Here is a 16,718-nt window from a genome sequence, read left to right as displayed (position 1 = left end):
TACAGTTGATGTATGTGTCCTGTCAGCACACAGGTGGACAGTCAGAGGACGTACCTGTCAGGTGTTCTCAGCTGATGGAAACACTGCACCAAGCTGAGACGAGACAGGAAGAACCAAATCAAAGCTTTGTTCTGTTCTCTGAGCTGAAACCTTCAACCTGAAGCAACATTAAATATTATTTATAAACGTTTCTCTGAGGTGTGTTTGCAGGTTTTCTGAGGATCAGGCTGAACACAGGCAGAATGAAAGCACATTAACCACCTGCAGCTCTGACTGTGGTCACATGATCGCAGTCAGCTGTTTGTCAGGACAGCCTCCTGGGCTCAGGCTGCCAAAGCTCCGTGTCAGAGTTCAGATGGTCTCAGGCTGGTTTCCTGAACACAATGATGAGTTCACTGCACTCAGACTCCACAGTCACAGACTTGTGATCGTGCTCTGCTCGACGGGGTTTACAGGCAGCAGCTGCAGTCCCCCTGATGTCCAGCAGAGGCAGCAGTGAGTCAGCCGCAGAGACGTGTTTAAATAATCATGTTCACAGATTTGGATGCTGCTGTTTCCCAGATGGCGAGTGGAGCCACGATTGAATTTTACAGATATTTCTGGAGTGACATTAAAGATTTGTTATTAGAGGTATTCAATGAATGTGTTAATGATCAGATGCTCTCTCCAACTGTGAAACGAGGAATCATTTCTTTACTTCCTAAACCAAACAAGGACTCGGTCCTTTTAGATAACTGCAGACGTATCACACTTCTATGCTGTGATTATGAATTGTTAGCTCATCTCTATGCCAACAGATTAAAAATAGGAATAACTCAAATAATAGATGAGACACAGTCCTTTATAAAAATATTCCTCATGATAGCCTTTTTATTTTATTTCCTGTTTTCTTTAAAGCTTTTGATTCTTTGGGGCATAATTTGTTATTTAAAGCTCTGGAGGCTGTGGGTTTGGGTCCCAGATCTGTCAGTGTAGTGAAAATGTTGTACAGAGATATAACAAGTAGAACTGCTCTCAATCAAGGGTTTTCTAATAGTTTTAAAATTAATCGTGGCATTCAGCGGGGATGCTCTATTAGCCCGTTATTGTTTGTTGTTGCAGCAGAAATGCCATTTATATCAAACTCTCTCCAGATCTGGAAGGAATCAACATTCTTGATAAAGAATTTAAAATTAGTCAATGTGCTGACGACACTGCCTTATTTCTAAGGAATATAAATATGGTCTCTACTGCAATTAATAAAATCCTTTCAGTTTCAAAGCATCCGTCTTAACACTAAACCTTAGAAAATGTGAAATCTTAGCTGCACAGCTGTAATCAAAGTACTGCTAACAATATTCCAGTAAGAGAGGAGGTAAAGTACCTTGGTTTAATAATCAGTAAGAATATTAATGATGGAGAGAATAATAACATAACTTCTAGATTAAATGTAGTTAAAAAAAATATTTAATCACTGGCTAACACGTGATTTATCCATATTAGGTCGTATCTTACTGTCTAAAGCAGAAGGACTTTCAAGACTCACATATCCCTGTTATTCAATTTTTACATCTCCCAAAATGATTAAACTGTCCAATTCTATTTTATTCAGCTTTATCTGGAAGAATAAAACACATTATATACACAAATCACAGTTAAAGACTATGAAAGCTTTAGACTTTGAATCCATTATTGCTGCATTCAGGCTCAGATGGATGAACGACTGCATTTCCCTCAGTCTATGTGGTGCCATAATCCAAACAAACTCTTTAATAAGCTCGAGGGTAGATTTTCTGCTCAGATGTGATTTTGAAATACAGTGGGGCAAAAAAGTATTTAGTCAGCCACCGATTGTGCAAGTTCCCCCACCTAAAATGATGACAGAGGTCAGTAATTTGCACCAGAGGTACACTTCAACTGTGAGAGACAGAATGTGAAAAAAAAAATCCATGCATCCACATGGTAGGATTTGTAAAGAATTTATTTGTGAATCAGGGTGGAAAATAAGTATTTGGTCAATAACAAAAATACAACTCAATACTTTGTAACATAACCTTTGTTGGCAATAACAGAGGTCAAACGTTTACTATAGGTCTTTACCAGGTTTGCACACACAGTAGCTGGTATTTTGGCCCATTCCTCCATGCAGATCTTCTCGAGAGCAGTGATGTTTTGGGGCTGTCGCTGAGCAACACGGACTTTCAACTCCCGCCACAGATTTTCTATGGGGTTGAGGTCTGGAGACTGGCTAGGCCACTCCAGGACTTTCAAATGCTTCTTTCGGAGCCACTCCTTTGTTGCCCGGGCGGTGTGTTTTGGATCATTGTCATGTTGGAAGACCCAGCCTAGTTTTATCTTCAAAGTTCTCACTGATGGAAGGAGGTTTTGGCTCAAAATCTCACGATACATGGCCCCATTCATTCTGTCCTTAACACGGATCAGTCGTCCTGTCCCCTTGGCAGAAAAAACAGCCCCATAGCATGATGTTTCCACCCCCATGCTTCACAGTAGGTATGGTGTTCTTGGGATGCAACTCAGTATTCTTCTTCCTCCAAACACGACGAGTTGAGTTTATACCAAAAAGTTCTACTTTGGTTTCATCTGACCACATGACATTCTCCCAATCCTCTGCTGTATCATCCATGTGCTCTCTGGCAAACTTCAGACGGGCCTGGACATGCACTGGCTTCAGCAGCGGAACACGTCTGGCACTGCGGGATTTGATTCCCTGCCGTTGTAGTGTGTTACTGATGGTGACCTTTGTTACTTTGGTCCCAGCTCTCTGCAGGTCATTCACCAGGTCCCCCCGTGTGGTTCTGGGATCTTTGCTCACCGTTCTCATGATCATTTTGACCCCACGGAATGAGATCTTGCGTGGAGCCCCAGATCGAGGGAGATTATCAGTGGTCTTGTATGTCTTCCATTTTCTGATGATTGCTCCCACAGTTGATTTTTTCACACCAAGCTGCTTGCCTATTGTAGATTCACTCTTCCCAGTCTGGTGCAGGTCTACAATACTTTTCCTGGTGTCCTTCGAAAGCTCTTTGGTCTTGGCCATGGCGGAGTTTGGAGTCTGACTGTTTGAGGCTGTGGACAGGTGTCTTTTATACAGATGATGAGTTCAAACAGGTGCCATTCATACAGGTAACGAGTGGGGGACAGAAAAGCTTCTTACAGAAGACGTTACAGGTCTGTGAGAGCCAGAGATTTTCCTTGTTTGAGGTGACCAAATACTTATTTTCCACCCTAATTTACGAATAAATTCTTTACAAATCCTACCATGTGGATTCATGGATTTTTTTTTCACATTCTGTCTCTCACAGTTGAAGTGTACCTCTGGTGCAAATTACTGACCTCTGTCATCATTTTAAGTGGGGGAACTTGCACAATCGGTGGCTGACTAAATACTTTTTTGCCCCACTGTATCTGAGATTCCTCTTAAGTTGTCTAGTTTCTATAAGCAAGCTTTGAATGTTGGGAAACTAATTTTCACCCACAATTCTGTGCTGTGGAATAACAGGGTCATAGTCATCAATAAGAGTCCTTATTTAAATCAGACTGGTATGATAGCGGTGTGTGTTTGTTTTTGATCTGCTTGATAAAAACAGAAACTTGCTATCTTACGAAGAATTTATTGATAAACATAAAATAGACGTTTCATTTAATAATTATAAGGTTTGTAAAGCGATACCCACACCACCGTAAACACTTTAAAGTATTCACTAACAAGAACAAGCTCACCTTCACTGACAATAACACCTCAATAAAGGACAATTTAGTAATAAGTTAATCTCTAATACCTGTAAGCAAACTGTATTCTGTAACTATAATGTCAATGTCAGACATCACCTTGATAACACGTTGAAAGAAAAGTCATTTTCTTACCTAAAATAGCCACCTGTGCCTAAAATGAAAGAAACACTTCAGAATCATATCTGACGTTTATCCAGTTGGAGAGCTCCAAGGTTTAAGTTCGAGTCCGACTCTTTTCTGTTCTTCTCATCCAGAAACACTAGAGCATCTATTTTTCAAATGTCAGTACGTTGATGCTTTTTGGTTTGAAATACTCTGCTGGCTTTCACTCAGAATTTCCAATATACCTGCCTTCACATGTAAGGATGTTCTTTACTTTATGGACAACCTGGACTCTGAAATCTCAGATGTTGTCAGTTTTGTAATAGTGCTGTGTAAGTGTTTTATTCATTCATGTAAGTGGAAGATGCCTCTCCTCTGTTTACCGTCTTCTTCAATTACTTTTTTACGGGGGCGATCGTGGCTCAAGAGTTGGGAGTTCGCCTTGTAATTGGAAGGTTGCCGGTTCGAGCCCCGGCTTGGACAGTCTCGGTCGTTGTGTCCTTGGGCAAGACACTTCACCCGTTGCCTACTGGTGGTGGTCAGAGGGCCCGGTGGCGCCAGTGTCCGGCAGCCTCGCCTCTGTCAGTGTGCCCCAGGGTGGCTGTGGCTACATTGTAGCTGCCATCACGAATGTGTGGATGACTGGATATGTAAAGCGCTTTGGGGTCCTTAGGGACTAATAAAGCGCTGTATAAATACAGGCCATTTACCATTTTGTCAATATTTTAAGTCACTTAAGCTTATTTCAAATGTGAATAAGAAAAACTGCTGTACTATGCTGTAAACCCACAAAGTACTTGTTATTCTAATGTTCCTGCCTCTGTCAAAAGGTCTATGTTCCCTATTATTGAACCCCAGATACTTTATTTTCTCCCTTTGAAGTCAATGACTTGCTTCACCATCTTTATAATGTAAATTGTTACAATTCTGGTCTGTTTGACTTGGATTTGATCATTTCTTCCAATAAAGGTTAAAAAATCATGCTCACAGACTGTTTGATGTCCAGAGATAATATCTGCATTCATAACACCTGTTTATAACTCACCTGTTTAAATCGTATTAAGGATTAAAGTTTGCATTATTAGGGGCGTGGCCTCTTTGACTGAGAGGTGGATGGTGACACAGGTGGTTGTAGCTGCTAGCTGTCTGCTAGCTTCACCTGAACTGCACCTCTGGACCGTGTTTGGGCTGTTGGAGCGTTTAATGACATCATGTGACCAATAACATGGCTGCTGTGAGGTTACTGTGGTAACAGAGCATCCAACAATGTGGAGCTTCAGGTTTTGTGCACAGTGAAATTTGAGGACTTTGATTGGGTGTTACTCAATGAGAAGGTACCTGTGTCTGTGTGATGCTGACATCAGCTGATAGCCTCTTAAATATGGTCACTTCTGGACACAGAAAGCAACATGGCGGCAGCAAGAGGCTCCACAACTGCGCTACAGCCATCTTTTATATACAGTCTGTCCATTTTATTAGTTTCTGTTACTAATCAAATCAAATCACGTGAGCTCAGTCTGTGTTGAAGCTGACTTTATTTATTTTTTGGCTTTATTCCATAGATACAGTCAGGACTGACAGGAAACAGAGAGAGAGGAAGACATGCAGCAGTTCTCTTTAACCAATGGGAGAGCAGGAGATGACGCCGTGGGCGGGAGCAGCGATGTAAACATGTTAGCCGCTGATTAGCTCCACTGTGGCGACGCTAGTTAACCCTTCACCGCCTTAGCCCGTCCTCCCGAACCTTGGACCCCCGGATCTGCGCTTTAATGGCCGGCGTCGCCCTGAGGTGCTCCGCTGTCTGGCGCCGTGTCACATTAACAAGGTATGACCGGGGAGGCCCGCGGGGTGTTTGAGGCGGAATCAGAAGTTTAGATGCTAACTGTAGTTAGAAAAGTCTGGAGGAAGCTAACAGATAGCATGGCTGTTAGCACTGAGTGTCGGGGGTCTGTGGTTACCTGACAGCTAACGACACCTGTCAGACTCAGGTGTCACACAGAGACGGGCTGAAGCTGACAGGTGCGCTGCTCGCGCTCAAAGCGGCGAAATATCAGCTGTTAAATAAGCAGCTAGCTGCAGCTAGCATGGCTGCAGCTAGCCACGACCTTTGCTCCACATTCAGACATGACCTGAAGATGAGGCTCAGCTTCATCCTCTGTTCATTCAGTGAGCGGGTCACAGGTAGGGTTGCCAACTCCCTGAAAGATAAATAAGGGACACCTCGTGGCCAGGGCCGGGCGACCCAGTTGTCTTCACCCTTCCCGGTGTGGTAGCTCTTTTTTTTTTTTGCATATTCTTTGTGATATGACCATATGGGAAACAAATGATCATTTAGCCACTTATTTTTAGCTCAAAATGACAACATTAACACAGTAAAACAGGTCTCTTTCTTAAACAGAAGCCTGTCATGCTTAACTTTTGAGAATATAAGTAAATCTTTCTTTAAAAGAACTCTGTCCTGCTTAACTTAAAATTATATAAATTAATAGAAAACAATAGAACAAAAATATTCTTGTAACTGTGCACATATAGTGCATTTAGTACAATTGGCTTCAGCTGAGGTATTATTTCAGCTTTTCTAATGCTAATCAGCTGCTCCTGTTTGTAAACCCACTTGTTCCCATGATTACACATCATAACTCATCATCATTATTAAAATATGTATTACTTTTATGTATTAGTCATCTATTTGTTGTAATCATCTATCCTTGCAGTTGTTTATTACACAAAATAAATTATATTATCACACTTCTGGCCACATAGCGCTGATATTCACTGCACATGCCCATATTAACCTTAACCAGAGGGTTTAAACAACAAACCAGTGTTTACATACCATATCTGCTTCTGCCGTGGCCTGGTGGACAAGAAATTGGTTAAGGGTTCCCCGAGCTGTCACGCCCCTCATATTCTTCATGTGCCCACCATTAGAAGCATGCCTATGGAAAAAGTGCGCCGGCACACAGTGCAGTGCGCTTTATAGGTGTTATCGTGCACTTTTCCAGCCAGGTGTTTTCCTTTTCCCATTCCTCCCTGTACTTTTGCAGCCTTTTTTTTCTTTCTCTGAGGGGAACAAACATTGCTGCTCTAATGCTGGGCTCACACTGTGTGATTTTTTTTTTTTTGGCCCATTTTGAGACGATTTTTGAGTCGTGCGACCGATTTGGTGATCGGCCCGATTTTGGCCTTCATCGTGCGTCGTGTAGTATACGTGGGGTAACGAGAAGCGATTAACACCTCACGACCAGCTCCCGATCATCAATCGCTCGTGACGTGTCGCCGCTCACACTGCTCACGCGCAAACACGTAAACGTCGGTGAAAAAGATGGAGCAGCACGGCTGTGCAGCGTGTGATCTGGACACAAGCGATGGAGGCACAACTTTAGAACTTTGGAAAGCTCATCCGAGCCTTTTCGATGTGGCCTCACAAAATTATCACGACCACAACAACCGTGAAAATAGTTGGATCTACACTGCTGCTCAATCACAGCTTCCTGATCATGTTTTTCATTAGCAATTTAGCAACGTTGATGGTGGTGGTGTGTGTGTGTGAGTGAAAGACAGAGAGGGAGAGCGAGCGACAGATTTTCTGTTATAACCTTCATGCTATGGACGCACAGTGTGAGCACTCAGGTCGCACCAGAGCATCGGGCCGTATAGTGTGAGACCTGCATCGTGACCTACGAACTTCTAACCCCTGTGAGTCAATCGTGCAGTTTGAGCAGGAGCTGAATAACGTGACTGAAAAAATCGCACAGTGCCTGCCCAGCTTTAGGTGTACTGTCGTCCGAGACTTGCACCGCAGTGTCGGCGTTTGTTTCCCTGTTGGCCATGCTTCTTGTTGTGGTCATCTGTTGTCTTCCGGTATTTTCTCCGTAAGCGACCTTTCCTCGACCAATGAGATGAGCGGTAATCTGAATTGTCATACTCGAATTGTCATAAGTGTGCTGTCAGCTCATTGGTCACAAAGCAGGAGAGGGGCGGGAATTATGTTTTCAAACAAAGCGTTAATTCCATAAACATTTGTAGACTACTTTTGATTCTCACTGTATTACGGGACAAAGTGCGTCCCTTATTAGCTCAATACGGGACGAGTACTTTTGTTTCTAAATACGGGACGATTCCGTTTTTTAAGGGACGGTTGGCAACCCTAGTCACAGGTGAGCAGACAGGTGGGCTAGCATGTTATAGCTCATATTCACACTGAAGATGGAGGTTCTGCTCTTAAATGACGAAGAAGCCACAGCAATAGTCTTCATCACTGAGCTGCGCCTGTTTGGGTGAAGCTGTAGTGAAAGTGTGAGTCAGGTTAGTCATGATTGGCTCTGTAAACACTGTGTGTGCTTCTGTTTCCAGCTCAGTCCGATCCAACATTCCCAGCCTGAAGTTTCACACCACAGCGTCTCCCATGATGGGTGAGTATCATCATCATCATCATCATCATCATCATCATCATCATCATCCATGATGTTCACAGCAGCAGGAGAGCCTTCAAAGCACAGTGAGTTATAAACAGGTGTTATTATGGGGACGGAGAGGACAGAGCCCAGAACAGGTTTGTATCATGTTTATTTCTGCTGGGATTTTAGAATCTCACAGTAAGTTCTCTGAGGAGCTCAAACAGCACATGTACTGATGATGATGATGATGACGATGACGATGACGATCGGGGACTCTTGGTGATGATGTCATTGCGTGTTTTCAGGTGTGACGGTGGAGCAGTTTGAGCAGGCGAAGAGCAAACTGTCGACGCTGAAGGACGACCCGGGCAACGAGGTCAAACTGAAGATCTACGCTCTCTTCAAACAGGTGCCAGTTCCCCACACGTTCTAGATGTTCCACACGTTCTAGATGTTTCAGACGTTCTAGATGTTCCACATGTTCCACACGTTCTAGATGTTCCACACGTTCTAGATGTTCCACACGTTCTAGATGTTCCACACGTTCTAGATGTTTCAGACGTTCTAGATGTTCCACATGTTCCACACGTTCTAGACGTTCCACACGTTCTAGACGTTCCACACATTCTAGCTGTTCCACACGTTCTAGATGTTCCACACGTTCTAGCTGTTCCACACGTTCTAGATGTTCCACGCGTTCTAGATGTTCCACACGTTCTAGATGTTCCACATTCAGACATTTGGTGTTCTGGAAATTTCTCACGTGGAGCTTTTCAAAGCAGGTTTTTAATTGGTTAATCCAGATTTGTCAAACCTTTTTAAAAAAAAAAAAAATCATGTCCTCCTTTAAAAAAAAAGTATTGGCTTAAAAAAATGATACTTATGAAAACTTCATAAAACTGAGTCTAATTTTCAGTAACCTCAGTGTAAAAAAACTAATTTAATTGGTGTTACTGTGGGACTGATTAGATTTGGAAGTGAAGGAAAATATAAGTCGCTCCATCTTGTTACTGAGCTTCACTGCTGCCACCTGCCAGATTCTTACGTCAGCTGTGGGGCCAGCTGTGGGGTCAGCTGAGAGGCCAGCTGTGGGGTCAGCTGTGGGGTCAGCAGCTGCTTCTGCTCCTTCTTCAGCAGTCTGTCGTCCCGGTTTGAGACGTGAGTAAAACTGTGCTCAGCGTTCAGATGTGGGAGCGTGCTGATCTCCTGTCATTGGCTGGAGTCGTGCGTGTGCCGCTAACAGCTGCTTCGTCTCGTCGGAGTGCTAACATGAAGCCGAGCTCGACACATATGACAGAGATGCTCAAAACTCTGCCCCGGTGTAAAAGTCCCGGTGTGTGGGTTCATGAAGGACTTCAGTATAAGTTCACCTGCTCCTCTTCCTCCTTTTCCTCCTCGCTCAGGCCACCCAGGGTCCCTGCAACGCTCCCAAACCCGGCATGCTGGACTTTGTCAACAAGGCCAAGTGGGACGCGTGGAAGTCTCTGGGCTCCATCTCACAGGTACAAACACAGCAGGGAGATAAATGATGAAGGGTCGTTGCTCAGCTGTCCGTAGGAAGTCTTTTATTCTCTCGGGACTTCAGGTTAACGCTCTTTCCTGAAAGAGCGTCGCTGCGCTCGGAGCTCACAGATCTGCTCCTCCTTTAGCTTCTTGATGCTAACAGGCCGCTCTGCTGTGTTCTTTCCTCTTTGGTTTGAATCTGTTAGGATGAAGCCCGACAGAAGTACTGCGACCTGATTGGCTCCCTGGTGGAGGCAGAGACTGGAAGCTCCGCCCAGGTGAGCGCACAGCCAGCTGGGAGCGGTGCGACCTACGAGACGCTGTTGGTCACCAAGGAGGATGACATCACCACCATCAAACTGAACCGACCGGCCAAGAAGAACGCCATCACGACCGAGGTCAGCCACGCTTCAGACCGAAGCTACTCTGAAACAAAAACATGTACGCCTGCTTTTCTTACATCTGTGTTTCCTGTCAGATGTACAACGAGATCATCGCCGCTCTGGAGCAGGCGGCCACGGACGACTCTGTCATCACCGTCGTTACAGGTGTGCGCACGCACGCACGCGCACACACACACACACACACACACACACACACACACACACACACACACACACACACACACACACACACACACACACACAGGGCTGTGTGTCAGGTCCTGTGAGCTTCCAGAACAAACCACTGACAGGAAGAAGAGTCAAATGAATAAAGTTGTGCTGCTGTGTGAACGTCTCTGGCTCATCATCAGGCCTGCAGATGTTACTGAACATCATGAATGATTGTTGCTGTTCGTGGTGAGAATGAGTCTGAGGAAACGCGGCGTCCGTCCTCGCTGGCACTAAACTCCGACTGAAACCTTCAGGCTCGTGTTGAAGTGAACGCGTGTTCTCTTCGTTCTCACGTTTCAGGCGCCGGCGATTTCTACTGCAGTGGAAACGACCTCACCAACTTCACCAAGATCCCGGAGAACGGGGTGGAGGAGATGGCCAGACGGGGTGCAGATCTGCTCAGGTGAGTGTTCATGATGGAAGCAGCAGGAAACCCACTGTACTCGAGTAAAAGTACCAAAGTATTCATGTCCTTAAGTATAGCGTGGATCACAGTGGCTCTGCATGCACGCCGTCATCTGCATCATGTGAGGTCGTCTCCTTGTTGACCTCTGAACCTCAAACTGCCCTGAAGGAGAGATCAGCCTGAATCATTCCCGCCTCGCACAGTCAGGATGTTTTATCTGGTGCCAAACCTGAAACCCTGAGTTCTCCTCTGTCTCTCTGCAGGAAGTACGTGAACGCTTACATAGACTTCCCCAAGCCGCTGGTTGCCGTGGTGAACGGACCGGCTGTGGGCGTGTCTGTCACTGTGCTGGGCCTCTTTGACCTGGTCTACGCCACAGAGAGGGTGCGCGCACACACACACACACAAACACACAGAGAAGACGTCACATGATGATGATGATGATGAAACCTTTGTGACTCGTAGGCTCAGGATGTTTGAGTGCAGACTCAGGTGTGTTTCCTCACCTGGGTGATGATCTTGCCTCTGTGGTCACAGCTGGACCTGCTGTGCGTGTTTGTTCTGACTGCGCTGCAGCGCAGCATGATTATCAGTGCTGCAAACACCATCTCCCTCCATCACCTACAGGGTTTCTGCTGAAACACGAGTTTACATTAGAAATGCACAACAGCCATTTTCTTACACTAACTATGCATAACTGTTGTGAGACACGATCATCTGACCGTGCCCTCCCCCCTCCTACTGACTCCCACAATTGGTCCCATTTCCTGTCTGTATTTCTCTGGAGTCTGTTCATGTGGATGTAGGCTTCCATGATCAGTGAACTGACCTCCCAGCCCATTGTTCCTTCAGTGGGCTGCAAACCTGCAGTCAGCTGAGACTGAAGACGTCGCCTGGATGATGACGAAACGTTTCTCCCACTGAACACGTCCAGATGAACAGAATCAACTTTTGGAGACGGTCGAGCGTGCATCAGGATGTGATTGATATGTGTCTTGACTCGGGTATAGGACAGCAGATCTCAGTTTAAAAGGGAAACGACACGTAATTAAACTAAAAAGAGTTACGAGAAAACCTTTTATTTAATGTTTTTCCTGGTTTCAGTGAGTAAAAATAAGAGACCTGTGTTATCCTCATTTATCTGATGCTGGGTGTTGATGCAGAGCTTCATTGTTATTGTTAATGAACAATTTAACGTCCAGTTTCCATGAAAGACACCTTTTCAGGTCACGTGACAGCGACCTGCTCCAGGTGGTGACGCTGTGCCTCTGTGTCTCAGGCCACCTTCCACACTCCGTTCAGTCAGCTGGGTCAGAGCGCCGAGGGATGCTCCTCCTACACCTTCCCTAAACTCATGGGTGCTGCTAAGGTACACACACACTGTCACAGAGGCAGTGCTCATATGAACGCTGCCCCCTGCTGGTAACCTGTGCACACTGCAGGCAGCTGTTAGGACTGACGTTTTTGTGTGTGTGTGTGTGTGTGTGTGTGTGTGTGAGGTCGTACAGTGACAGTGTTCCTCTGTGGATGACATGAAAGGAAAACACTGAGTTCATCTCTTTGATTTCAAGCTGCCTCATTTTTAGTTACATTTTACAGCATTTAAACCATCGGACCTAAAACCATCACAGTTAGTAAACATGACTGTAACCATGGTAACACTGATGTGGCGTGAGTATCTGCTGGTTGGACATAGAGGACATGAGCTCTCTGACTGTCTCCTGTCTTCAGGCCAGCGAGATGCTGCTGTTCAACAAGAAGCTGACGGCGGTTCAGGCCTGTGAGCTCGGCCTGGTCACCGAGGTTTTCCCCGACAGCAGCTTCCAGTCGGAGGTCTGGACTCGGCTGAAGGCCTACGCCAAGCTGCCCCGCAACGTAATCACACACAGACTTACTCGAGTACTCTACTGCTTTACAGTCTCCCACAGCATGTCTTTATCCTGTCTTCTTCTCTCACCCCAACCAATCACAGCAGATGGCCCCGCCCCTCCCTGAGCCTGGTTCTGCTGGAGGTTTCTTCCTGTTAAAAGGGAGTTTTTCCTTCCCACTGTCGCCAAAGTGCTGCTCATAGGGGGTCATATGATTGTTGGGCTTTTCTCTGTACCTATGAAGCGCCTTGAGGCGACTTTTGTTGTGATTTGGCGCTATATAAATAAAACTGAACTGAATACTTACTGTCCTGTTAGCTCTGAGGTGAAACTGGTCTCTGTGTATGAAGGACTTCAGAGTGATGCTGACGGCTGTGTCTGCAGGGAAACGAGTCCAGGCCCCGAATCAGCTTAATCTGACCTCTGACCTCTCTGTCTCCGCCCCTCTTTCAGTCTCTGGCTCTGTCCAAACAGCTGATCCGCTCGGTGGAGAAGGAGCGCCTGCACGCCGTGAACGACGCCGAGGTGGAGCGCCTGATGGAGCGCTGGACGTCAGACGAGTGTTTCAACGCCGTCATGAGCTTCTTCCAGGCCAAGGCCAAGCTCTGAGGAAGAGGAGGCGTGCATGATGAAGATGATGGTTATTAATTGTAAATGTTGTAGAGTGACTTAGAGCAGACTGTAGGATGTTTCGTGACCAATCACAGCTCAGGTTGAGGCGCCACAGACAGAAAACAGTTCACAGGTGGTTCTCTGTAGTGTGAGCGCCACCTGGTGGGCGGGGTAGGGAGGTGCAGAGGCTCTGAGGCTGTGGCAGCAGGTCTCAGTGAATGAAACGCAGGCTTAAAGCTCACAGAGCTTCTGTCCTCAGCTGATGCTTTAGGAGTCAGTGTGAGTCTGAGCTTCAGTTTTCACACCGTGATGCTTTCAGTGTGCTCACTGCTGGTAAAGTGCCTTAAACACTCTAACTGCTGCTCAGCGTTCTCCGACGTCTGTTTGTCCAATAAATTCATAATCACTCGATGAGGTCGTCTTCTCTGTAAATATTCAGTCTGTGTTTGTGGGTGTTTAGAAAGGACACTTTATAATCTACGAAAATATCAAATCTGTCTGACAGTTATAATTTTCTCTACCCTTTATTCTTTAAATCAAACGTCTTTGTTTTTGCCTGTTTGGTTCTTTAGCCGTCAGAGTTGATCTGTGAAGGTCAACAAAGACGCCCAACGGATTTACTTCATCACGGCCTTGTCGTATTGGTCCATTTGATTGACCTTTATTATTCATTTATTTATTTAATTTCATTTCAAGTTATCACAGATGGGACAGACGTGAGTGGGGGATAGGACAGGGAGAAAAAAGAGGGAGGGGAAGAAAGACAGGAAGACGGACGGTGAGAGAGGACACTAAAAAAAAGAAAAGAAATTTCCTTGGTTACTTGTTGAGAGAAAAACAAGAGCACCACAATAACACACCACCACTGCAATAACCTAAATAAATGTAAATAACAGTAAATATTGAATGTTGTGCAGCACACGGTGTGCTTTGAGGTAAGAAAGGTGTAGCTGTCTATGAACACCTGTGTACACCGGAGTTCATCCAGCTGTTCTGCCAGAGGTTTTATATTAACGCAGGACTCCAGGCCTGGAAACCTGAACTCCAACAGACCAGACTAACAGGATCCTCCAGCTTTCACTCGTTCAGGACGAGTCTTCATCATTTTAGATGAAGTCCAGCCCCCACTGACCCTGTGCTTCTAACTGCCAACAGAGGGCGCTGTCTGAAGCCAGACTCGTACAGATATTCATAAATGAGAAACATGAGCCCAGACTTTGACCCATGACACGCTCCTGTGGTTCGGACCAAATGGAGGCAGGATGCTGAAGACGAACGGTCATTTCCTGTCTGCACCGCCATCCTGTCAGTGACGGCTAAAATGTGGGTTAAGCCCCGCCCATTGACTCTGATTCTATTCTACATAATTTACTGTAAATGTCAGAACAGCTGGACTGTGAGTTTAATGAAGAGTTTAGCAGCTGTACGTAATACACTGGACACTGCATCAGCTGATGAGAAGCAGCAGGAGTTAAACATCAGACAGAATCGGGCTGGTTTTAGATGAGACGCTGTTAGAAATGAGAGATTTGAAAGGTTCTGTGCTGTTTGGTGGTGAGACGGTCCAGCAGGTGGCAGCACTCACCTGCACATGAAGCAGCTGTGAGGGCAGCAGGTGATCCTGCAGCTTCACCGATTCATGCTGAGGAGCAAACAGGAAGTCTGATTGTTCCTCAGCTGTGATGTTTACGGGCCGCTTCACTGGATAATGGTGCGACTTCATCCCACAGCAGAGGACAGGTCGTACACTCGGTGACCTGACAGGAAGTCCTCCCACTCTGTCACGCTTCAGCAGATAGCACAGGAGTGATCCGTCTCCTTCATGGAGCTGCTCGGTGAAAGCATCAAGTCTTTGAGATTGGACCGAATCGTTCCCCTTGACCCGCCCCCCCACAAACCTCTGGACCCCTACGGCCCCTTCTGTGGTCGCCAGGATCCCAGACCCACATGAGTCACTGTGACTGAGGTCAGACCTCCAACCAAACCACATCACCTATCTCCAGAGCAGAGCCCCAGTATCCTCAGCCTGGACAACATGCTGTGGTTCTTTGTTCTTGTAGGCTGCCCGACTCTGGGCTCTCCACTACAGAGGGCGACGGTCATTCAGGAGAAGCTCAGAGCAGAGCTGCTGCTCCTCCACATCAAAAAGAGTCAATGTTCAGGATCTGAGTGTTTCATGAATGTTCTGCTGTGAAGATTAGATCCCTCACTGGCTCTGGGACACCTCGATGGAGCTGAACAGCAGGACGAGTCACAGGAATTATTAGAAGAAAAGGGTTTTCCTTAACCCAAGAAGTTATATTTAAAAAATAACAAATGTCAGGCTCATAAAAGAAACAAGGATCAGTCACAAATACATAAGTAAACTAAATGTGTGCGCCTACAAATCAATAAACCTGCTGCAAACTAAAGTGTGTGATTGTGTACATGAGAGTTACAGAGTGTAGAGTGTGGACACGGGTTTGAGCGGCACACGGAGGTGAGTCTGGAGCAGGTCTGTGAGCAGAGGCTGGATGGACAGACGGGCGGATGTTTGATGGAGCAGTCAGGTAAATGGATGGTGGTTGGATGACGGTCCCTAGCAGACTGTGGTCACGAGCTGTGACCTCAGCGCCCACAGTGCAGTGTGCTTGTGTGGGCAGCAGCAGCTGTGACGTCGTCGGTGAGCTCGGCTTTCAGATTGTGTGAAAGTAAAAGTGGAGCATCTGGAACATCTGGGCGCACGTTTAACCCCGCTCTGCTCTGAAGCCTGAGCAGGAAGCGGGGTCCATCTCTCTGAGCTGTGGCTTAAATTCTGTTGTTGTCGCAGTTTAACAATGGCACCGGGACAGGAGGAGGAAACCACGTCCACATGTGCAGCTTCTCTGCAGAATCACTTTCACTGTGTCGAGTCCATTTACATAATAATGTGAGGGACGATGAGAGTGCTGCACAGGTGCTGCACAGGTGTGATTGATTTCCCTCAGTGACGCATGCAGGAGAAGAAGACATCATCATCGGACTGTCGGAGCCTCAGAGGATGAAAATGTGCAGAAATCTCGCAGAGCTGTTCGTTTCTAACAGAAGCAATAAAAATCCCTCACATGGTTTTACTTTGATTGTTTTTGGTCCGTTATTTGTTCTGAAATGTTACAGACGTCACACTCAGCAGATATCTGTCCGATAAAGCATGAAGATAAACCTGTGTCCAACATTAAATCATATCCAGGCTTAAAGTTAGCTTTATTAGGGGCGTGGCCTCTGTGAGTGACAGGTGGATGGTGACACAGGTGTGCTGTAGCTGCTAGCTGTCTGCTAGCTTCACCTGAACTGGACCTCTGCACGTGTTTGTGCTGGTGGAGCCTTTTAATGACGTCATGTGACCAATAACACGGCTGCTGTGAGGTCACTGTGGTAACAGAGCGTCCACGGTGTGTTAAAGGCCTCGTGCTGAGGGAGGTGGCTAACCCTTAGCTAAAGAAGCAGAGCGGTCACTGAGGTC

General features: G+C 46.1%; 1 protein-coding gene across 1 annotated transcript; it reads left to right on the top strand.

The window, feature by feature from the left end:
* The first annotated feature begins 5,474 nt into the window (after positions 1–5,474).
* Positions 5,475–13,648, top strand: eci2 (enoyl-CoA delta isomerase 2). The gene is made up of 12 exons (XM_040003881.1): positions 5,475–5,659; positions 8,191–8,249; positions 8,540–8,643; positions 9,638–9,736; positions 9,944–10,135; positions 10,216–10,285; positions 10,652–10,754; positions 11,021–11,141; positions 12,037–12,126; positions 12,489–12,632; positions 13,079–13,326; positions 13,378–13,648. Exons 1-11 carry the CDS (start codon positions 5,604–5,606, stop codon positions 13,232–13,234), a joined length of 1,194 nt encoding a protein of 397 aa, XP_039859815.1. The 5' UTR covers positions 5,475–5,603; the 3' UTR covers positions 13,235–13,326; positions 13,378–13,648.
* Positions 13,649–16,718: the final 3,070 nt, after the last annotated feature.

This window comes from Simochromis diagramma, unplaced genomic scaffold, assembly GCF_900408965.1.
Source record: "Simochromis diagramma unplaced genomic scaffold, fSimDia1.1 OVJJ01000367.1, whole genome shotgun sequence".
Classification (NCBI taxonomy): Eukaryota; Metazoa; Chordata; class Actinopteri; order Cichliformes; family Cichlidae; genus Simochromis; species Simochromis diagramma.
Note: the sequence above shows the minus strand (reverse complement) of the source record. Positions and strands in the feature narration are given on the sequence as shown.

What these genes read in the sequence shown, in the direction of transcription:
- eci2 (XM_040003881.1), top strand. Translation starts at nt 5,604, where the DNA reads ATGGCCGGCGTCGCCCTGAGGTGCTCCGCTGTCTGGCGCCGTGTCACA. An exon ending in CGCCGTGTCACATTAACAAG is followed by an intron (nt 5,660 to 8,190) that starts GTATGACCGGGG and finishes TTCTGTTTCCAG; the next exon opens with CTCAGTCCGATCCAACATTC. An exon ending in AACTCATGGGTGCTGCTAAG is followed by an intron (nt 12,127 to 12,488) that starts GTACACACACAC and finishes TCCTGTCTTCAG; the next exon opens with GCCAGCGAGATGCTGCTGTT.